This window comes from Hemitrygon akajei, chromosome 6, assembly GCF_048418815.1.
Source record: "Hemitrygon akajei chromosome 6, sHemAka1.3, whole genome shotgun sequence".
Classification (NCBI taxonomy): Eukaryota; Metazoa; Chordata; class Chondrichthyes; order Myliobatiformes; family Dasyatidae; genus Hemitrygon; species Hemitrygon akajei.
In genome coordinates, this window is record NC_133129.1 from 64,860,756 (window position 1) to 64,885,038 (window position 24,283).

The window sequence follows — 24,283 nt, forward strand, 5'->3', positions numbered from 1 at the left end:
GGGCCAGTCAGTGAGTGTCCCGCAGGAGGGCCAGTCAGTGAGTGTCCCGCAGGAGGGCCAGTCAGTGAGTGTCCCGCAGGAGGGCCAGTCAGTGAGTGTCCCGCAGGAGGGCCAGTCAGTGAGTGTCCCGCAGGAGGGCCAGTCAGTGAGTGTCCTGCAGGAGGGCCAGTCAGTGAGTGTCCTGCAGGAGGGCCAGTCAGTGAGTGTCCCGCAGGAGGGCCAGTCAGTGAGTGTCCCGCAGGAAGGCCAGTCAGTGAGTGTCCCGCAGGAGGGCCAGTCAGTGAGTGTCCCGCAGGAGGGCCAGTCAGTGAGTGTCCCGCAGGAGGGCCAGTCAGTGAGTGTCCCGCAGGAGGGCCAGTCAGTGAGTGTCCCGCAGGAGGGCCAGTCAGTGTGTGTCCTGCAGGAGGGCCAGTCAGTGAGTGTCCAGCAGGAGGGTCAGTCAGTGAGTGTCCCGCAGGAGGGCCAGTCAGTGAGTGTCCTGCAGGAGGGCCAGTCAGTGAGTGTCCCGCAGGAGGGCCAGTCAGTGAGTGTCCCGCAGGAAGGCCAGTCAGTGTGTGTCCTGCAGGAGGGCCAGTCAGTGAGTGTCCCGCAGGAGGGCCAGTCAGTGAGTGTCCCGCAGGAGGGCCAGTCAGAGAGTGTCCCGCAGGAAGGCCAGTCAGTGAGTGTCCCGCAGGAGGGCCAGTCAGTGAGTGTCCCGCAGGAGGGCCAGTCAGTGTGTGTCCCGCAGGAGGGCCAGTCAGTGAGTGTCCTGCAGGAGGGCCAGTCAGTGAGTGTCCCGCAGGAGGGCCAGTCAGTGAGTGTCCAGCAGGAGGGTCAGTCAGTGAGTGTCCCGCAGGAGGGCCAGTCAGTGAGTGTCCCGCAGGAGGGCCAGTCAGTGAGTGTCCCGCAGGAGGGCCAGTCAGTGAGTGTCCCGCAGGAGGGCCAGTCAGAGAGTGTCCCGCAGGAGGGCCAGTCAGTGAGTGTCCCGCAGGAGGGCCAGTCAGTGAGTGTCCCGCAGGAGGTCCAGTCAGAGAGTGTCCCGCAGGAGGGCCAGTCAGTGAGTGTCCCGCAGGAGGGCCAGTCAGTGAGTGTCCCGCAGGAGGTCCAGTCAGAGAGTGTCCCGCAGGAGGGCCAGTCAGTGAGTGTCCCGCAGGAGGGCCAGTCAGTGAGTGTCCCGCAGGAGGTCCAGTCAGAGAGTGTCCCGCAGGAGGGGCAGTCAGTGAGTGTCCCGCAGGAGGGCCAGTCAGTGAGTGTCCCGCAGGAGGGCCAGTCAGTGAGTGTCCCGCAGGAGGGCCAGTCAGTGAGTGTCCTGCAGGAGGGCCAGTCAGTGAGTGTCCCGCAGGAGGGCCAGTCAGTGAGTGTCCTGCAGGAGGGCCAGTCAGTGAGTGTCCTGCAGGAGGGCCAGTCAGTGAGTGTCCCGCAGGAGGTCCAGTCAGAGAGTGTCCCGCAGGAGGGCCAGTCAGTGAGTGTCCCGCAGGAGGGCCAGTCAGAGAGTGTCCCGCAGGAGGGCCAGTCAGTGAGTGTCCCGCAGGAGGGCCAGTCAGTGAGTGTCCCGCAGGAGGGCCAGTCAGTGAGTGTCCCGCAGGAAGGACAGTCAGTGAGTGTCCTGCAGGAGGGCCAGTCAGTGAGTGTCCTGCAGGAAGGCTGCTTCTGTTGGCACTCCACTGACCAGTAGTCGTAAAACGTGACAAGAAGGCTACAGTTACTGCAGTGGGCTCATTTGCCAGAAACAGCTAAACTGCAGAGACGTGAGAATACGTGAAGTCCGCCACTGCATCACTATCTACCACTGCTTCTTCCATTAAATCCCTGATACTTACCGTGTTTTGAAAGGAAGTTCAATTTGCTCTTCTTGGAGAGTACGTGCCCTTTATTACATATTTTGCCCAGTGAGGAAATGCTATTTTCCTGCGAGTTTAAGACAGGTACCAAAGTTTCAACAAGTTTAAAGAAGTCAAGAGCTATTTCTTGGAACACAGTATTCTGGTGGAAAATAAAATGGTTTTTGCAACTGATGGTGCTGCTTCGATGGTAGGAGATGCAGAAGATTCTTTGCTTGTTTAAAAAATACTGTGCCTGATGTTTTTTGGATATACTGTGCTATCCACTGTCAGCACTTGGTTGCAAGAACATTGGGGGGACATTTGCACCTCTACTGCTGTAATAATAGCCGTCAACTTCATCAAATCAAATGCACTTCACGATTGTCTTTACTGACAACTTTGTCAAGAAAGTGAAGGACATTTTGAACAGTATGCAGTGGTCCGATGGTTATCAAAAGGTAATTGGATTTGCCGTTTTGTTGCACTTCAGGATAGTATTGTAGCATTTTAAGTGATGAGCACCTTGGAAACAAATTGTCGCTGTTAAGTCTGACATAGTTACCTGTTAGATATATTTTAAAAAACTGATTTTAATATGCAAAGAGCTGCAAGGGAAAAACTGCAATCTCATATCCTGCATGGAGGCTATTACCGAATGTGAATGATGTTGGCCCCACGTTGCAAGAACGTCTGCTTGAGCTGCAGTGATACAACCGCTCATGCAAAGTTCAAATGCAGCAAGCAAAATTCCTGGACCAGGAGTGATATTCAAAATAAGTTCCCACAGCTCTGGGAGAAAGCAAAGTTATAGTTAATTGGACTTCCGACCTCTTATCTAGTTGAACGTGGTTTTGGTCAGGCTTTTCACCAGCTATCGAAAACTCGTAACCATCTTGATGTTGTGAAAAGAGGTGACCTTTGATTATCTTCAACTGAGTTGCAACCAGATATTCAAAAAACTTACTAGTTTACATCAGCCACAAGGATCTCACTAAATATCCAAAGTAACAATATTATGCGCTTTTCTTGATGGAGCAATGTTATATTGTATATATTATAAGTAAAGTATCATTTTCAGAACTTTGAAATAGTTTTATTTTTCATGCACATCATAGACCTATAACCTATTAAAACATAAATATTGACTATACACTAGAATAATGAGTACAGTTGACAAAAAAAACTTCAGCGACTAGTAGAGACTATGGAGCGTGGGGGCCACAAAGGAAACTGAAAGTCACAAGTGGGTCAAAAGCAGAAAAAGGTTGTGGACCACTGTGTGTGTGTGTGGGGGGGTGTGCATAAACACTAGCAGTACACAGCTGTGTGATGTTAAAGACTGGAGAAAATTATTGATGAATGCAATGTATCAAATGAAATAGGATTTTATACCACACAGCAAAAGGTCTCTTTGCTTCCCCCATCCACAACAATTTCCTTAAACAAGTGCATCGAATGTTAGTTAATCCCTGCTTCATCTGCAGATCCTGGGGAACATTTCCAGTCCAGGAGAACCTGCGGAGTGACAATGGGACAGTGCTGGCGAAGGTGAAGCTGCAGTGCAGAGTGTTAGTGTTGGTTTCACTCCATGAAAAGTTGTTGCTGTGATCTGCAGATCCCAGTTCCTAAGCAGTGAAAGGCTTGTATTTCTCTGCTGCCTTTTCACAGTGTCTGGGCATTGAGCCCGCTTCACAACCATTCACATGTTTTCACTGTTACCTACACAATATTAGTGATTTCTTCTCCTGGACAATAATACTACTGTTGGTTACCTAACTGAAAGGCTTCGGTCACTTTACATGCAAATAAAGTAGGAACCATATACTAAGTTATTTTGGCGATCAAAGTAATTCTTGCAGTCATTTTGACACTCTCAAATACATGCAAGAAATGTGAGGAAGTATAATTTTTGTGAAAGGCAGATTTAGATTACACAATGTCACTAAATTGGTTGGAAGACATCGAGGGCAGGGGAATGATAGTAATTTCTGTTGAATACTGTAATGTAACATTAGTTCCTTACTAGCTTGTACTTGAATTATCTATCTCTACCAGTGATCACATCTGCAAGAACCCACAGGCATTAGTTTTCATCTCCACTTTACCAGCTTTTGGGATGTTTTGTCTCATAACTTCCTTACTCCAGTTACCTCCTCCTGGTCAAACAACATTTACATTTTCCCTCAAAATTAGCAGCAGGAGTATTTAAAGAAAATGAAGATTTATATAAAAAAAAAGTCTTTTGTTGGTCTTAATAGGTAACTGTTTAATTCCTGATGATTTAGGATAATTCTGACGTGTTGGGAATGCGACTGTCAATATGCTTTCCTTTGACATTTGGTAACAGCTATGTTTTGGTGGTTAGTGTGCTCATTTCCTTCTGACGAAGGTTATGAGTTCGAGTCCCACTTCAGCAGGGGTTTATTTCAATTTTTTAATGGCAGCATTGAATTTACAACTTATAACATGTGATTCTATGTTCTTAATAGATATTGAAGCTTAAAAAAAAACTTTAGTTGTGGGGAATCTGAAATAAAAAGAGAAAATGCTAGGAGTTTCAACAGAGCAACATAATGTTGGAGGAGCTCAGCAGGTCATGTGGCATTTATGAAAATTGGGCCAAGAACCTCCTTCAAGACTGGAAATGAAGGGGGAAGACACCAAAATAAAGTGAATAGAGGGGAACATGGACTAGCTAGAAGGTGATAAGTGAAGCTAGTGGGTGGGAAAGGTAAAGGCTGGAGAAGAAGGAATCTGATGGGAGAGGTGAGGAAGAGGGGGCACCAGGCAGAGGTGATGTACAGGTCAGGCAGTATCTGTGGATAGAGAAACAGGTAACAAATTCTTTCAGTGCAATCAAAATGTTCTCCTTGTTATTTCTTTCACAAGTATTGCTAGTATTTCAGTTTTTATTTTGTATGTAGAGAGGATTTAATGTGATTCCTTCAGATCTCAGGAAGAATGAAATAGCTCTGTGCTACAATTAGGAGGAACATTGTTAATTCTGAAATAGTTTATAATTTCCTTCCCTGCATCATGAACTAGACCAATATTTATTACCCATCTTGAACTGAATGACTTATTCTAGAGGGTAGCTCTACTTGTCCCCTGTAGTAGAAATTGTGGATTCTTTCATTGGCAGTGAGAAAGACAATGTGAGAGAGAAGTTGATAGCCAGTGGGTTCCCACATGGATCAGACTGAGTAAAGGCAACAGGTTTATATCCATAATCAACATTAGTGAATCAGGTGAGGTTTTGCATCAAATCCATAATTCTTTTAACTTCTATTTTATTTCAGAATTTATCTAAGTAACAGGATTTAAGTTCCCTGGCTGCGGTGGGAACTTGTATCTCCAGCTCATTTTCCAGTTCTCTGGATCGTAAGTCTAGTGTACATCCCACACTGATGCATGTCAGACTTTTAATTTGGTAGACTCAGTGACCTCGTTATGCTGCCATATTTTTGTTGATATCCACCCTGAGTGACTTTGCTTTGATATATAAGAAGGCGGGATGACTGCAGGCCGAGATGGGTTGAATACCTGAAATGGCATCACATCCAACAGCCACCCCTCCTATTGTCTGCTATTTCGCAGCCTGCCTTCTCCCTTTCATTTAAGTTGCGCTGAACTCTACATCAGAACTACTGATGGATAGAGAGCTGCTGAGGGTTTGTTACTTTGAAGGTGTAAATCCAAGCTGTTTGGGCAAGTTGTCCAAATTTGGAAAACAGTTTGCTTCCTAATATAGAACAGTACAGTACAGGAACAATCCCTTCAGTCCATAACATTACACCAAACTAATTAAGATAGTTCTAAATGTCTATATACAATAATCCCATCTACCTGTATAATAGCACGTCCCTCGATTCTCTACACATCCACTTGTCTTTCTAAGAGCCCTTTAAATGCCTTTATCATATTTGCCTTCACTATCATCCCACCACTCTCTGTGTAAAAACAATCCTTTGAGCTTATCCTCTCACCTTTCCATCGCAGTAAAAGGATACTGGCTGTCTGCTCTATGTGTTCCACTATCAGCTCTCCCCTCAGCCTCAGCCACTCCAGAGAAAACAACCTGAATTTCTCCAACCTCCTTTTATGGCACGTGCCCTCTAATCTAGGTAAACCTCTTCTACACCTTCTCCAGAGTCTCCACGTCCTGGAGCAATCAGAATTGTACGCAATGCTCCAGGCGAGGCCGAGGCAAAGTCTTATCAAGCTGCAACATAACTTCCAGACTCCTGAACTCAGTGCTTGAAATAAAACAGGTAAGTATACCGTAGGCCACCTTTAACACCCCTTCAGCCTGTGCTGCCACATTCACGGAGCTATGGACTTGGACCGTGTGCGTCAGAGGAATAGTTAGCAGGAGATAGTGAGGCTTGAGCAGAGGATTTCAGTGTTTGCAGCTTTGGTAATTTAGAAGGCAGATATTACAGCCCAAGCTCTGACCTATAACCTATCCTTGAGAGAAGTGACTGTTTGGAAGCTGGTCACCATTAAATGAAACCCCTGACTTATGGAGTTGCAGAAGATTCGGAATTTATATAATGCCTTATTGATATTTCAAAGCTCTTTACAGCCAAGGAGATACTTTTAAAGCGTTAATGTTACAATGCAGAAAATAGTGTGGCAAATTTGTCCAGAGTAGGCTCTCAAAAACAGGTAATTAATTTTATCATACCCCAATAAGATGCTAACAGCAAAAAGCCATCATTTGTAGTATTCTGTACAGTTTTGGTCACCCTATCTTCTCGTATTTCTCAGCATGCCTTCTCCCTTTCATTTGAGTTGTACTGAAAGAGCACAAGGAGTATTTATGTAATGTTGCCCAGGTTATAGTTTTAGGGCTTGGACTTTATTCCTTGTACTGTGGGAGACAGGGATGACCTTATAAAAGACCCACATGCAGGATTCCCAGTAGGTTAACTTGCAGATTGAGTCAGTGATAAGGAAGGCAAATGAAATGTTAGCACCAACCCATTCCTGCACTTTCTCATCCAGGTCATTTATAAAACTCATGAATAGAAGGGGTCCCACAACAGATCCCTGAGGCACACCGCTGGTCACCGACCTCCCCGCAGAATATGACTTGTCTACAACCACTCTTTTCCTTCTTTAAGCAAACAAATTCTGGATCCACAAAGCAATGTCCCCTTGGATCCCATGCCTCCTTACTTTCTCAATAAGCTTTGAATGGGGTATCTTATCAAATGCCTTGCTGAAACCCATATACACTACATCTACTGCTCTACCTTCATCAATGTGTTTAGTCACATCCTCAAAAAATTCAAACAGGCTCATGAGGCATGACCTGCCTTTGACAAAGCCATGCTGACTATTCCTAATCATATTATGCCTCTCCAAAGGTTCATAAATCCTACCTCTCAAGATCTTTTCCATCAACTTACCAACCACTGAAGTAAGACTCACTGGTCTATAATTTCCAGGACAATCTCTACTCCCTTTCTTGAATAAGGGAACAACATCTGCAAACCTCCAATCCTCCGGAACCTCTCCCATCCCCATTGATGATGTAAAAATCATTGCCAGAGAATCAGCAATCTCCTCCCTCACCTCCCACAGTAGTCTGGGGTATATCTTGTCTGGTCTTGATGACTTATCATACACTGACACAGCTTCAGAAAAAGGAGGATGTCTCATTACAACAGAGATAAACGAATTTCTTCAGCCAGAGGGTGGCGAGTCTGTGGACTACAAATATGACCATAAGGCCATAAGATTTAGGAGCAGAATTAGGCCATTTGGCCCATCGAGTCTGCTCCGCCATTTCATCATGGCTGATCTAATGTTCCTCTCATCCACAATCTCCTCCCTTCATGCCCTGACCAATCAGGAATCTATCAACCTCTGCCTTAAATATACATAAAGACTTGGCATCCACCCAGCTGCCCAAGTTGAAGAATTCCACAGATTCACCATTCTTCCTCATCCCCTTTCTAAAAGAACATGCCTCTACTCTGAGGCTGTGTCCTCTGCTGTTAGCCTCTCCCACCATAGGAAGCCTCCTCTCCACATTCAGTCTATCAAGGCCTATCACCATTCAACAGGTTTCATTGAGGTCATCCCTCGTTCTTCTGAATTCTGGTGAATACAGCCCAGAGCCATCAACTGCTCTTCATATGACAAGCCACTCAATCCTGGAATCATTTTCGTGAATCTCCTTTGAGCAGTCTCCAACTTCAGCACATCTTTTCTAACATAAGGGGCTAAAAACTGCTAACAATACTCCAAGTGAGGCCTCACCTTGCTTTTATATTCTAGTCCTCTTGAAATGAATGCTAACATCACATTTGCCTTCCTTACTCCAAACTCAACCTACAAATTAACTTCTAGGGAATCCTGCACAGATTTTACCCCTCAGATTTTTGTATTTGCTCTCCATTTAGAAATTAGCGAACCCTTTCATTTCCTCTACCAAACTGCATGACCATATACTTCCTGACACTGTATTTTATCTGCCATTTCTTTACCCATTCTCCTAATCTGTTTAAATCCTTCTGTAGCCTCTCTGCTTCCTCAAAACTACCTGCTCCTCCACCTATCTTCATATCATCTGCAAACTTTGCAACAAAGCCATTAATTCCATCATCCAAATCAATGGCATAACATAAAAAGAACTGGTTGCAACACACACCCCTGTGGAACACCACCAGTTACCAAAAGCCAACCAGAAAAGGCTCCCTTTATTCCCATTCTCTGCCTCCTGCCAATCAGCCACTGCTTTATCCATGCTAGTATCTTTCCTGTAATAACATGGGTTCATATCTTGATAAGCAGCCTCATGTATGGCACATTGTCAAAGGCCTTCTGAAAATTCAAGTACACAACATCAACCAATTCTCCTTTGCCTATCCTGCTTGTTTTTTCAAAGAATTCCAACAGATTTGTCAGGCAAGATTTTCTCTTTTACTCTTTATGGTAATAATTTTGTTGGCTGTTTGGTTTGCCAAATGAAGATTATTCTAAAATCTCCAGAATTGGAAATTAATCAAGACACAGGAGACTGCAGATGCTGTTATCAGCAGCAGACAATGTGCTGGAGGAACTCAGCTGGCCAGACAGCATTGGTGGAGAGAAATGGACAGTTGATGCTTTGGGTTTGAAACCCTTAATCTGGACTGAAAAATAGAGAATAATAGTCATTAAAATAACCAGTAGAGGTGAGGTGAAAGGGCAGGGGAAGAGCTGGTAAGTGAAAGACCATAAGACATAGGAGCAGAATTAGGCTATTCAGCCCATCAAGTGCTCACCACCATTCCGTAGTGCCTGATTTATTATTCCTTTCAACTCCATTCTCTTGCCTTCTCCCCATAACATCTGATACCCTTACTGATCAAGAAACTATCGACCTCTGCTTCAAATATACCCAACGTCTTGGCCTTCATAGCATCTGTGACAATGGATTCCACAGATTCACCGCCCTCTGACTAAAGAAGTTCCTCCTCATCTCTGTTCAAAAGGACACCCTTCTATTCTCAGTCAGTGCCCTCTGGTCTTAGACTCACCTACAACAGGAAACACCCTCTCTACTTCCACTCTGTCTAGGGTTTTCAATATTCAATAACTCTCAGTGAAATCCAGCATTCTTCTAAACTCCAGTGCCATCAAACGCTCAGAGTCCTCAAGCACTTCTCATACATTAATCCTTTCATTCCCACTATCATTCTCGAGAATCTTCTCTGGACCCTCTCCAGCGCCAGCACATTGTTTCTTAGATAAGGGCCCGAAACTGCTCACAGGACACCAAGTGCGGTCTGACCAATGCCTAATGAAGCTTTACATCCTTGCTTTTATATTCTAGTCCTCTTGAAACTAATGCTAACATCATATTTGCCTTCCTTACTGCCAACTCAACCTGCAAGTTATCCTTCAGGGAATCCTGCACAAGGACTCCCAAGTCCCTTCGGATGTTGTTATTTCATTTTGAGTAGTATTTTTAGTTTTAGTAATAATGGGGAGCATAGGATTAGGAGTCATCTTATTGGGTATGGAAACGGAGTTTGTTGTTCTATTTAGAAGTTGAGGCTTCAGGGAGATTGATTGGTTAGGCAGCTAATAATAGAAGCTTGATAAAAGTGACCGATTGGAGGATGGAGGTCATGTGACAAAATCTCCAGGACAATGTCACCAGTTGTGGAGCTAGAGAACATCATCAAAGTTCAAAGTGGATTTATTACAACAGTATATATATGTCACCATTTACAACGGTGAGATTCATTTTCTTGCAGGCATACTCAATAAATGCATAACAGAATAATAACCATAACAGAATCAATGAAAGACCCCACCAACTGGGCATGCAATCAGTGTGCAAAAGCAACAAACTGTGCAAATACAGTTTTCTAAAGGAATAATAATAAATAAATAAGCAATAAATATCGAGAACATGAGATAAAATGTCCTTAAGTCCATAGGTTGTGGGAACATTTCAATGATGAGGCAAGTGACATTGAGTGCAGTTATCCCCTTTGGTTCACAAGCCTAATGGCTGAGGGGTAATAACTGTCCCTGAACCTGCTGGCAGGACTCCTGAGATCCCTGTACCTTCTGATGATACCAACAAGAAGATAGCATACCCTGGGTCCTGGGGGTCCCTAACATTTACTGTTTGGGAACTTTTTGGCAGTATACTGCCAGGGGAAATAAAAACAGTTGAATAGATATTCAGAGAGTCTGACTAGATTTACACCCAATGTTTTCAGAACTGTGGTCCCTGTTGTAATGCCAGTGGTCAATTTCTCCATACGAAAATCCTGCAAAAAGTTTTGTGATAATTGCCAATAATTAGCCCCCAATTATGCTGAATATTGGATGAAGTTTGGCCAGGACACCTGTGAACTGTTCTTTGAAAATGTTGGCATGGGATCTTTAACATGCAGATGAGGCTGCAGTCTAATGTCTCATCTGAATGCAGCTCTCGTAGGGTAATATATCCAGTCCACAGGTTAGAAGTCCTGAGCAGGAGCAAGGCCAACTTTGTAGGATCTAGTTGGTGTCAACTGGGAGACGTTATTTAAAGACAAAGGATCCTCAGGAAAGTGGAAGCCTTTTAAAAGGATCATATCAGTCTCGGGGCAGCACGTTCAGACAACCCTGGATGATGAGATTTTGAGGCTCTGGTCAAGTGAAAGAAGAATGTGTCTAGGTAGCTCGGTGACTATGCTTAATGGATATAAGAAGTTTAAGATCAGGCTTAAGGGGAAAATCTGGATGGGAGAAATAGGGTATAAGATGACAGTTTTAGCAGGCAGAGTTAAAAATGTTCTTCAGTTATATTAAGGGTAAGGGAGTGACTAGGGAGAGAGATTGATGGACAATGATTGTTTATTAACTTTAGTTCTGCTTTCAATACAATCATTCCCTCAGAAGCTGGCGGGAAAACTGTCCATGTTGGGTCTGTAACAGGATCTTGGGCTTCCTGATGAAGAGAACACAGACTGTCTGTATAGGCAGCTACATCTCTGGCTCCATCACACTCAGCACCAGCACCCCTAAGGGCCTCGTGGTCAGCCTACTGCTGTTTACACTGCCAACACCAAATCCAGTTCTAACCACATCATAAATTCAAGAAATTTTGCAGATGCTGGAAATCCAAAGCAACAAACACAAAATGCTAGAGGAACTCAGCAGGTCAGGCAGCATCGTTAGAAATGAACAGTCAACATTTCAGGCGGAGACCGGTCTTCAGGACTGAAAAAGAAGTGGGAAGATGCCAGAATAAAAAGTTGGGGTAGGGAGAGAAGGATAGCTGGAAAGTGATAAGTGAAGCCAGAGTGGTGGGAAAGATACAGGGCTGCAGCTGAAGAAGAGTGGACCAAAAGAGAAAGAGAAGGAGGAGGGGCATCGGGGCAGTGATTGGCAGGTAGAGAAGAGGTAAGAGGCCAGAGTTGGGAATAGAAAAAGAGGGGAACATGTGGGATTTTTTTTTACCTGGGGGATAAATTGATATTCATGCCACAAGGTTGGAGGCTATTCAGGTGGAATGTAAGGTTTTGCTCCTCCAACATGGCACAAGAGGAGGCCATAGAGTGACATATTGAAACGGGAATGGGAATCGGAGTTAAAATGTTGCATCATCGGCAGGTTACGGTTTTGGCAAATGGAACAGAGGTACTCAAAGAAGTGGTCCCCCGATTTATGACGGGTCTTATCAGTGTAGAGGTGGCCGCATCAGGAACACCGGGTAGAATAGAAGGCCCAGCAGGTTCACAGATGGCATATTGCCTCAGCTGGAAGGATTGTTTGGGGCGCTGAATGGAGGTGAGGGAGGTGGTGAATGGACAGGTGTAGTGCTTTGGCCAAATGCAGGGATAAGTCCCGGGAGGGAGATTAATGGGGAAGGATGAATGGACAAGGGAATCATAAAGGGAGAAATCCCTGTGGAAAGCAAAGAGTGGGGGGAGGGGTGGAGGTATAGGTGTGTTTGGTGTTAGGATCCCCTTGAAGATGGTGGAAGTTAAAGAGAATGATGTGTTGGATATGGAGACTCATTGAGCTAACCACATCATTGGGTTCACTGATGACGCAATGGTGGTTAGTCTCATCTCCAACGAAAATGAAACAGCATTCGCAGAGAGGTAGAGCAGCTTGCGGACTCGTGTAAACACGACAACCCGTGTCTCAATATGCACAAGACTAAAGGGATGATTGTGGACTTCAGGGAGTTGCAGGCTACCCACTACCTACTGTACATCAATGGCTTCTCCATGGAGAGGGTCAGGAGCACCATGTTTATGGGCTTGCACGTTACTGATGAACTCACCTTGTCTCTCAACATTATCCTTTTCTACATATGATTCAGCATTCCATGATTGGTATAGGAAGGGCATTAGACATTTTGAAGATCTTTTTATTGATAATCGCTTCACATCTTTTCAACAGCTCTCTGCTAAGTTCAATCTGCCCAATGCACATTTTTTTTAGATATCTCCAAATTAGACACTTTATTAATCCTTTAATTCCTAACTTCCCTGAAATGCCAGAGAAAAATGTTATGGGTTTCTTTCTTTCTATTAATCCACTAGGTAAAGGTTTAATATCATTTATTCGTGATAAATTAGCATCCTTACAGCGTGCCCCTGTGGATAAAATTAGAATGGCTTAGGAGCATGATTTAAATACCTCCTCATCTGATGAGACTTGGGATTCGATTCTCAAATTCAACCTCTCTTTGCGCTCGCCATTGCCTTTTACAGTTTAAGATTGTTCATAGAGCCCATATGTCTAAATCTAAACTATCTCGATTTTACCCTAACATTAGTCCTCTCTGTGATAAATGCAAAAGGGGAGAGGCCTCTCTCATTCATATGTACTGGTTTTGTCCTAGCTTGGAGAAATTTTGGAAAGATGTCTTCACAAAGTTATCTTGTATTCTGAATCACCACCTAGAACCTAGCCCTTTAATTGCTTTGTTCGGTTTTTTGGGTGAGACAGATTTACGTCTGAGTTCGACTAAGTGTTGAATATTATCTTTTGCTTCTCTCCTGGCTAGACGTTTAATCCTCCTTAGATGGAGGGATGTTGCCCCGCCCACGCATGCTCAATGGCTTAACGATATTATGGCCTGCTTAGACCTTGAAAAAATTCACTATTCAGTTCTTAATTCGGATACAAAGTTCCATAGGGTCTGGGGACCTTTTATTGAGTATTTTCATAGCCTTCTTCTTAACTAAGGTTTTTTTTTCAGTCCCTTGCTTTCAGCTCCTTTTTTGTTGGTAGTAGGCATTAATATCTTCTGTTGCTAAGTGTATTTACAGTTTTGGGGGTTTGATTGTCCTGATGTATATTCTCTAGATTGTGTTGTGGTTGGTCTGGAGTTCTTTTTTGTTGCGGGGCTTGGGGAGGATACTAATTTTACATATCTTCAATTTGGGTGCTTTCTCAATTATCTTCTTTTGTATTATATTATTGTATGTTTATTTTTGCACTGTATTAATGTTCTTCATTTCGATCTGGGTTTTTTTTATCTGTAGCGATGTAGAAAATGTATAAAAAAACGAATAAAAAAAACACTATCCTCTTAGCCAAGAGAGCACACTTTCTGAGAAGTCGGAAACAATCATTCTCATTATATTCTTCAGGAGCACCTTCAAGAGTTCCTGACCAGCTGCATCAGCGTCTGCTAGGGGAACTGCAAGTTGCAATGCATCAGATCGCAAGAGCTTGCAATGGATAGTGAGGACTCCTGAAAACATGATCTCCCACATTCAGGACATACTGTATATCAGAAGTGCTGCTTATGCGTTGTCAAAAATCCACCAATCCTTCCCACAATTGCTTTGACTTGCTGCCGTCACACAGCAGGTACCACGGCATACGGACCAGAATTGTCAGACCGAGTAACAGCCTTTTTCCCCAGGCTGTTCGAGTTCTTAACACCATTGCCCCACCCCTCTGTCTGAATGCCCTGCTGCCTCCTCTTCCCCCCTCACTTCCCAACTCACAGATACACTCTTGCTCTGCACTGGGCACTTTTTGTCTTTCATTGCTGCTGTATCACATACTTATGTGACTGCTTGTTTTATTATAATAGTGCCAGTGACATTTATACTGCCTTACATAATAATGCAGCTCACTTCTTATGTGAGCCTGTCAATCTTCAGGCCATGCCCCTCAGCGACACGTGCTAATATTGTGACTATACTGCTGGATTGTAACTACGTGTGCTGTGTGTGACTGTACTGTACTGCATGTGCTGAGATTTGCACTTTGCTCCCGCAGGAACAATATTTTGTTTACCTGTGTACTTTTGTATGGGTGAATGACAATAAATGTGAACTTGAACTAGGTCCCCTAAAGACCACCAGAGCTGCCTATGTCTGGAGCCATAGGAAATGTCTGTGATTTTTAAATGTCCATTTCTGCTCATGTTTACTTAGGAGAATATGATGGATGGCAAAAAAATGAGGGTAATAAATAGTAATTGTGCTTATTACGAGGAAGGAGGTAGTAGCAGCCTCGAAGCCCATTAAAGTGTGTGAATCCCTAGGGTTTGATCAAGTGCACTCCTAGACCTCACAGGAGGCCAGGGAAGAGATTGCTGAGGTCCGTGTAGTGATATTTGCTTTGTCATTAGTCACTGGCGAAGTCACAGAAGACTGGAGAGTGGCTGATGTTGTTCCAATGTCCAAGAAAGGCTTCAAGAACAGGCCTGAGAACTACAGGGCAGTGAGTGTGACTTCAGCTGCGGAAAAGTTACTGGCGAGAATTCTGAGGGACAAGTTCCACCATCTCTTGGTAATCAAGGCCTAATCAGGAATTGTCAGCATCGTTTTGTGTCTGATGAATCTTTTGGAGGTTTTTGAAGATATAATCAGGGGATAGGTGAGGGTAGGGCAGTGGATGTTGTCTAGAGGGACTTTTGCCTAAGTCCCGCATAGCAGGCAGGATGCGTGGGATTCCGGGGGGGGGGGGGGGTGTTGTTGGGGTAGATTCAGAATTAGCTCAATAATAGGAAGCAGAGGATGACAGTTGAAGGTTGATTCTCCTGCTGGAGGCCTGTGACTTGTGGGGTGCCTCAGAGCGCAGTGCTGGGACCCCTGTTTTTCATTATATATGTAGATGAGTTGGATATGAATGTTAATGGTACAATTGGCAAACTTGTTGATACAAAATTAGGAGATCAGTGATAGTGAAGCAGGTTACAATGATTTACAACAAGATCTTGATGTTAGAGAAATGGGCTGCAGAATGGCAAAAGGGTTTCAGCTTAGGTATATGTGAAGTGAGGCATTTTGGGCATTTGAACCAGGGTAGTGAACGGAGCGTACTGACGAGTGTTGTGAAGCAGAGGGACCTTGGAATTCAGTTTGCACAGATCACTGAAAGTAGACAGGTGGTGAAGAAGACATTTAGCATGCTGGCTTTCAGTCAGGGCATTCAGTTTAGGAGCAGGGACACTATGGTGAGGTTACATAAGTCATTGGTGTGGGCACACTGTTAGAAGAAAGACACTGTCAAGCTGGAGAGGGTGCAGAAAAGATTTGCAAGGACGCTACCAAGACCAAAGTGTCTGAGATAGAGAGAGGTTGGTCACACTGGATTTGTATAATGATAATAAGAACTTAGAGCATTTTTTTGTACAGGTGATGTAGCTCAAAGTGTTTCACAATGAGAAAAAGTGTAAACATGCAAATAAAAGACAAAAAGATGTTTGTTAAAAGCATGGTTAAATAAATAGGTTTTGAGCTGGTATTTAAAAGGGTCAACTGCGTCTGTATCCCTGATAGTCTTGGGTTCAAATTCCGCAGTTTAGGGGCACAGTTCAAAAAAGCTGACCTGTTGTTTATGTTTTGCGGGAGATTGTTTAAATTTAAGAGACATGCGGTAGAAGACCTCGGAGCTCAAGCAGGATTATAAAACAAAAGTGATTCTGTGATGTACTTCAGTCCCAGACCATTGAGAACTTTAAAAATAAGTAAGAGAACATTAGAATTAATTCTAAAAGATACAGGTAGCCAAGGTGGAGTAGTTTAGCAAAGGCATTCTGAATGAGTAGAAGTTTGTCAATAGATTGCTTTGAAATCAAAAGGGGGGGGAGTCTATTTCAGCGTATGTGGCTAAACTGAAGAGATTGTCTGAGCATTATCAGTTTGGTAATGGGCTTAATGATACACTCGAGGTTGTTTAGTTTGTGGAACCTTACAAGAAAGCTTTCAAAAATGGCTCCTAACTGAAACACTTTACATTTAAAAGAGCAGTTGAAATAGCTGTATCAATGGAAATATCAGACAGATGCAATTGAGTTGCAGTCAGGAATGGAAGTGAGCATGAACAGAATTCAAAGTACATGGAGCTTAGAAAAATAAAGGGCTACGGGTAACCCTAGGTAATTTCTAACGTAAGGACATATTCAACACAGCTTTGCAGGCTGAAGGGCCTGTATTGTGCTGTAGGTTTTCTATGTTTGTAAAATTACAGTGTTTGTCAGAAGCCAACTTGCCAAACAAATCGTGTTACCATTGTGACAGGGGATCACATACACTAGACCAATGCAAGTTTAAAGGCGAAACTTGCAGAAAATGCAACAAAGAGCACGTTGAGCAGACAAAAATAGATGAACTGTGCAGGGAAAAGAAAAAGATAACAAGTCAAATTGCAATTTCAAAAAGAGCACAAATCTGCATGCAGTTAATAAAAAATCTGATAATGTTGAGAGTGACACAGTACCGGGTAGCCTTGAGATTTAGAATGTGAAAACTAACAAGAGACAAGCAATATGGCTTACACAAGTAGTGAATGGCAAATTAATTCAAATGGAGTTGAAGACTAGCTGCTTCAGAAAAAGAAGAAAGCCCTTAGCTCCGAGTGCAGTCATCAGGATGCTGTCATGATGGTGTGTTTTTAGCAGGCTTTCTTATTTTTACAAGGCCAAGTTGCTAGCTTGACACTCAACCCAGCACAGATGGAAAGCATACAAGGGAACCAGCTGGATTCGAACTCGGGAGCCTTCGCTCCAAAGTCCGGCGCTGATGCCACTACGCCGCCAGCCAGCTCAGCTGTTTCAGTCATTCCACAAAATGAATTTGAACAGCATTTCAAAAATACTAAACTGAAGCCTGCAGATATGCAGCTAAGAACTTGTACTGGAGAAAAGATCGTTCTTGCAGGAATAACATTCATAACACTGAAATACAACAACCAACAAGCCACGTTGGGTGTGTATGTGGTAAAAACAGGAGGGCTAGCATTGTGGTGGTGTGGTTGACTGAAACAACTACAACTTGATTGGAGATCCATCCCCTATTTGCATGCCATATCCCCTGCAATGGAGTCAGTTGAAAGTGAATTAAGAAAGGTACTGGATGTTGGTTCTAACCTCTGTGCCTCTGGTTGGAAAGCATACTGGACCAAAGAAGGACCATGTTGCTCAGAAGAATCATGAATGTAATGAAAGCAGTGGTCAGATTACAACAGTTTTGTTGGCAACTTATCTGAGAAAGCTTCTGATATGTTAATCAGGCACTTGTGAAATGTGGTTTGGTTTTAAGCTGGTTCAAAGAGCTTCAGGAAAGTTGCAAGCGTTCGGTTTTTGTGAGAATAAAGAACCAGAATCTACTCTGTGTGCATTAAGGTTATTGCATGAACTTCAAGTGGGAGACTAAAAGCTGCTTGTAAAAGTAGATACAAAGAAGAAAACCCAGATGGATGAACGGAAGGCCAAAAAGAAAGGAGGCCATGGAGAGATAAAAACAAAGGATTCGTCACATGATGATGTGAATGAGGACCAAGAGGAGAAGTCTGATCATAAAGGGAGCAATAGAAGGATTAATAAGAGAATACTCCAGTGAACTAAATGCACCTTCTCGAAATTGAGATGCACATCCTAGAAGGAAAGGCAAAGAGAGATGGCAGGATAAAGAGAGAGAAAGAAAGAAGCTGTGACCAGGAGAGAAGCAAGTAGATTCAGTAGATTCAGAGAGAAAAGTTAAGGGAGGAGACAAAATGTGTTTAGAGCCATCAGAACCACTTCCTTCGGTTTCAGAGTCAACTCCTACAACCACCATGGAGGAGGGCCCAGCACCTGAGATTGTTTCACAGCCACAAGTCTCTCCTGTCAGCAGAGTGATTACGGTTGTCAGGAAAGACGTTATTCCGCAAGAGTAAGAAATCCTCTACAACGATTAAATCTTTAGGCCTGAATAGAACAACTTAAAATTTACTATGTTGTAGATGTCTGTACAGTGGTTGCATTATATAGAAGCTTGTGTTTATAGATGAGATGCAGTTGGAGTTTATAGCTAAGCAGGGAGGAGTGTTGTGTATGTAATATTTCAGTAATATATGAGTAATATTGTAAATATATTGTTTGATTAAACATTCTTATTCATTTCAATAATTCACTACAGGTTATATGTAAAAATACATGAATTGCGTTCGTCAAGTCACCACCAGGTGATACGTGCGCACCTCACTTAAAGTAAAACCTGAAGTTAGACCCACATTCCCAACTCTCTTGTTTTCTTTTGAATTAGTTTAATGCTTTGGAGTTACAAACATACTAGATACATTTAGTAATTTCTAATGAATCAGAGTTTAGTCACAACCCTGCCGATGGTACTTTCACAGATGGAGGACACTAATGTTGGTTTATTTACTCCTACCGTGATTTTGGACCTGTCTCATTGGCTGTTAAGGTGCTCACCAAGCCATAGAGTCGATTCCATCTATCCGGAGGCACAGTAGACACGAAGTCCACACTCAGATTCTATATTGCCACCTTTTATCAACTCCTGGATTCTCTTCTTCTGCATTATGCTATAATGCTCCTAATATTCAGACTGGTAGCTATTTGCAGCAACTTAATAATCCTCATCAGTTGATTTTATACCATTTTTAATTTCTCTGGTCAGTATCACATTCTTCTTTTGCCATGAAGGATTTTTTTCTTGCAACTTGTGGGTTATTTCTTGTACTGCTGACCATTGGCTCCTCATTGTCATACCTTTTAAACTGTTCTACCAGTTATCCACATCAATTCACCTCGGTTTCCTGTGTTTGGACTTAAGATGCTGGTGGAACACAGCAGGCCAGGCAGCGTCTATAGGGAGAAGCACTGTCGACTTTTCGGGCCGAGACCCTTCGTCAGGACCCTTCGTGAATCCTCACGAAGGGTCTCGGCCCGAAACGTCGACAGCGCTTCTCCCTATAGATGCTGCCTGGCCTGCTGCGTTCCACCAGCATTTTGTGTGTGTTGCTTGAATTTCCAGCATCTGCAGATTTCCTCGTATTTGCTTTGGACTTAAGACCCTACTTTTGCGCTGCACCATCAAATCCAGTGCAAATTCCCTATTGGTTACTCTATTCAAGTCATTGTCAACCCCACCTCATTGAACAAAATTTAAAGAAGGATTTTAAAGTCTTGAAAGCAGTTCAGTGGTACTGACTAGTACCGAGATTGAGCTGGTTAGGCTTGTATCCACTGAGGTTCAGAAGTGCAAGAGGGGATTTGATTAAAGCATAGGATAATGAGGGATCGTGCCAGGATGGATGTGGAGAGTATATTGCCTCTTGTGCAAGAACCTAGGATGAAGTATCATGGCTTTAATAAAAAGAGTTGTACATTTACAATAGATATTTTGTCTCTTTGTGGATTGTGGTTCTTTGGAACTTACCACCTCAAAACTTAGTGGAAGGAAACTTTTTGAAAGTTGTTAAGGGTGAAGCAGATGGTCACTAGCTTTGTTAGGAGGCAAAAGATAACTGGTGGTAGGCTTGTGCACGGCGGAGGCCATAATCGGATCAGCCCAGGATTTTATTGAAGGCTGATGCTGCTCCTATTTTGCACATGTTGGGCGAGGGACTGCAGAGAACCTTTGTTAGACTTGGCTCCCTGCATGAATTTGTCTCAATCTTACGTTTATTTCAGAATGGCACAGTGGCACAGCTAGTGGAGTTACTGCCTGACTGTGACCTTGGCTGCTGCTGATGTGGAGTCTGCAAATTCTCCCTGTGGATGCATTGGATCCTCCCACATCCCAAAGGCAGCTGCTTGTTCATTGGCCACTGTAAACTGCAGAGGAGTGGTGACATTTGAAGAATTTAAGAAATAGGATTAATGCACGATTTGAATAAAAGGGTGTTTGAGGGTCAGCGCAGATTTGTTTCTATGCAGTGTGTCTTCATGTCTCGCTCTGATCCTGAGACACACTTCAAAGCAGTAAAAGAGCTTTGTGCAGTGTTGTGCTATCTGTGCTAACATTAAAAAATATCCTACCCTTGCATTAACTGGCTAAACATTTCACTATCTGTAGAAGCTGAGGCGGTAAAAGAAATGGTTTAAAAGCAAGTTCCATTCTTTCTTTGTCTGAAAGATAAACCAACCATAATTGAACAAACAGTGACCCGGGTTTCCTCCAGTCTCAGCACAAACACGTGTTGCCATGGTTAATCATTGGATCTTTTATTCTCAAAGGAGTTGCAAGGGGAAGAACTCTCTGCCTCGTGCTGACCTTTACACGCATGCTTTGTTTTTGTTGGACATGGTGTCCCCAAAATACCATAAGTAATCAGCCATTTAAATCTGCTTTTAAAGTTAATCTGATTGCCATGACCTTCAATCTCCAAGTCAATATATTCTACAGAAAATATGATACATTTTTTATATTCCAGTGTATTCTCTAGAAAATATGAACAACTCTTTGAGGTCTCTGTGTTCCTTCAATTCCAGTTTCTTTTCCAAATTATTCCACCATTGGCAGCCATGCTGTCAGTAGGTCCTCAGTTCTGGAATTCGGTCCACAGATCTCTTTGTCCTCTTCCCTATTTTTAAGTGCTCCCTAAAACCCACTTCAGCTGCCCACCCTGCTGTTTGCTGTTAAACCTTTAGTCATTTTTCAAGGAGTCAGACAACATCAGATCTAACCAAGTCAATATGGGAGATGGAGGATGCATCTATACTTGTGTGCCTTTGTGTGAGGTGAGGAGGTGAATGTGTGCAGGTGGGAAGAGAGGGGAATATGTGCTTGAGTAGGGCAGCAGGGTAGATTGGGTGGGATGTGGGATATGAGTGGGGGAGGGAAAGTGTGTGTAGGGTGGGATCAACAGTCCAATTAAGTATTGTCTGTGAGCACTGATGTCTTTACAGCTCTCCCAATGAATAAATAGCCATACTGCAAAAAAAAAGTGACCCTTCGATCCACTGAATCCATACTAACCAATAAGAACCTGCTTACCATAATCCTACATTAATCCTATTTCATTTCCCCCAATCCATCACTCCACAAATCTCTTTGTCCTCTTCCCTATTTTTAAGTGCTCCCTAAACCCCACTTCAGCTGCCCACCCTGCAGGTTGCAGGGGAAAATTAACTTGCCAACCAATGTGATTTTTTGGGATGTGTGAAGAATCTGGAGAGCCCAGGAAAACACGCACAGTCTCAGAGAATGTTCAAACTCCACACGGTCAGCATCAGAATTCAGGATTGAACCTGCGTTGCTGGAGTTATGAGACTCCAGGCTACAGGCTGCAATACTGTGCCACCCCAGAGGTGGTGGCGGGCCGGCATTTGGGGTTAGAGGGTCCAATCCATTCACAGAGCTCCACCTCCATCTGCTCTTAAACGGGTGGAGAGGGAAGACGATGGTCTATTAAGTGAAATGTGTTTTGTGAATTTTTTATTATTATGAATCCTGATATACCACTGGGGTTTAGGGCAGCAATTAAGGTCCTCCATCTCTGGTGCTGTTCATCGTGTCAGTAGCTTCCTCTCGGTTTTCACGACTGTCAGTCACGCAAATCCCAGGTGGAGACTCAGGAATACTGTTGCACTCAGCTGTAGAAGGATTTTTCATTGTTGTTTCCATAACAATTTTGTTTTACCAGTCAGGGTTGTTAGCCCTGAGATGAATCCCCAAACCTGGAGGACTGGTGGTCCACTCTTAGTCTGCCCTCTACCCTTTGACCTGTTTGGCATGGGTGACCCTACCAGGAGCCAGAACATAAGGCCCTGACTCCAGCCAATATAGCTCTCTGGGTCACTGAGGCACATAAGCCTCCAAACCCTAAGACAAGGTTGTGGTCGTCTTGAAGGATTTTGTGAAATGTCTTCTGCTTAATGAGTGTATTCTGCTCGAAGCCTTTGGAATTTTTAGTTTGAAAATCAATGAACAATGCTGATAATTACACTGACTCCATAGTGTGACTTCCCTGACCAGGGATTGACATTGCACATTTGTTTTAATAATTAAAGTTTAATTGAATTTGCAGAGCAGTGGCTAATTTAAAAATATAGTCGCACAGCAGGCCAGGCAGCATCTGTTGAAAAGTATAAAGGTCAACTGTTTACTCTTTTCCATAGATGCTGTCTGGCCTGTTTTTTTTGTGTGTGTGTGTGTGTGTGTGTGTGTGTGTGTGTGTGTGTGTGTGTGTGTGTGTGTGTGTGTGTGTGTGTGTGTGTGTGTGTGTGTGTGTGTGTGTGTGTGTGTGTGTGTGTGTGTGTGTGTTTTGCATTTCCAGCATCTACACATTTCCTCGTATTTGAAAAGTATATGATGTTGCATTTGAGTGTTGACCCATTCTGTTTACTCACGAGCACTGGCAAGCTTAAAGAGAATTTCAAGCAAAGTGGGTGATCAAATGACACTTATTACAATATCATTCATTTTGAACCATTGGCTTATGGATTTTGTGCCGTGAGGGTGTCCTCTGAGTGCTCTGGTTTCCTCCTGCATTTCAAAGACATATGGGTTAGTCAGTTGTGGGCATGATGCTTGTGGGCTGCCCCCAGCACATCCTCGGACTGTGCTGAACATCGGGGAAAACAATGCATTGCATTGTATGTTTCACTGTCTCGATGTACACGTGACAGATAAAGCTAATCTTTATGTTTATCAAAGCAGATACCAGGCTGTTGATGTACTCTAGCGTTTGTGTCTTCATTTACAAAGCTAAATATATCCTTGTCGGGCTATTGATGGCTAAATTAAGATGTTCACACAAGTGACTCTTGGATGTGGTTTGCAATGGTGCCCTGCCCCAGCCTATGAAAATACCTGTACACCGTGCCTTGGCCCAAAAGATCTGTATATTACTGCAACAAACATCTGTATGCTTCATCCCCAAAACCTTTGTTCACCATTGCCCTCACAAGTACAAATGCTCTTTGCCCAAAGTGTCTACACATTACTGTGTGCCAGACATCTGTGAACTGCTGCCCTTTCCAATATTCCTGTGCATTATTGAACCCATAGCATCTGTGCTGCCCTAAAACATCTGCTTTCCATTACTCACCCCACTGTGTCCAACTGTCTTTCCCTCAGAACGACTGCATTACTGCTCACCAGTAAAACATCCACCTGTTACTTCCCCTTTGTGATCTCTGACCATTTTAAGGACCTTATACTCATTTGACTTTGAACCAGGGTGAAATGGGACCCCAGCCCTGTCAGACTTCAGCATCATCTCTTTCGAGTAGCTCTGGATTTTGCAGGTGGCGGCCACAGTTACACTATGCTTAGCCTGTGGAGAAGCGAAGCCTTTGCTGATGGCTGTCCTCTTTTGCTTAGGTCAACCTGTTCATCCTGCTGTCTGTCGTCTGCGTTCTGCTGAACTTGGCCGGATTCGTGCTCGCGTGCCAGAGCGCACAGTTTGTGTCTGGTATTGTGGACTGTAAGCTGGTGAGTGTGTGCGGTATCTTCCTCACTGATTATTTCAATGAACGTGAAGAGGATCTATGGGGAAAAATAGCAAGGACTGAAGAAGGGCGTCATTCATAAGTCTGTGGTTCGGTGGTGGTGCCATAATGCTACAGTATATTTTTATTTGATTATATAAATAGATCATAATCAAAGCATCTGTATCCAGTAATAGTATCATAAACAGAACTTAACAGTATCTAAGCTTCAGGCCTGGATATTTTATGAAACCAGCAATGTGCAAGTAGTTATTGTGTCCTCCACAAAAAATGTTAATGTTAAGACCATCGTTCCTATACTAGCTTTTTGAAAGAGCTCTCT

The 24,283-nt window shown here is 43.4% G+C and overlaps 1 protein-coding gene across 4 annotated transcripts in view; it reads left to right on the forward strand.

Annotated features, from left to right (window-relative positions):
• fam189a2 (family with sequence similarity 189 member A2) overlaps positions 1 to 24,283 on the forward strand; it is a 112,424-nt gene that overhangs the window by 24,783 nt on the left and 63,358 nt on the right. For 3 of the 4 annotated variants that reach the window (XM_073048516.1, XM_073048515.1, XM_073048513.1), the window contains exon 3: positions 23,834 to 23,944. The exons of the other annotated variant lie outside the window; for it this stretch is intronic. In XM_073048516.1, the coding sequence (XP_072904617.1) occupies positions 23,834 to 23,944 (111 nt within the window). The remainder of the gene's footprint in view (positions 1 to 23,833; positions 23,945 to 24,283) is intronic. 4 annotated transcript variants of the gene reach the window in all.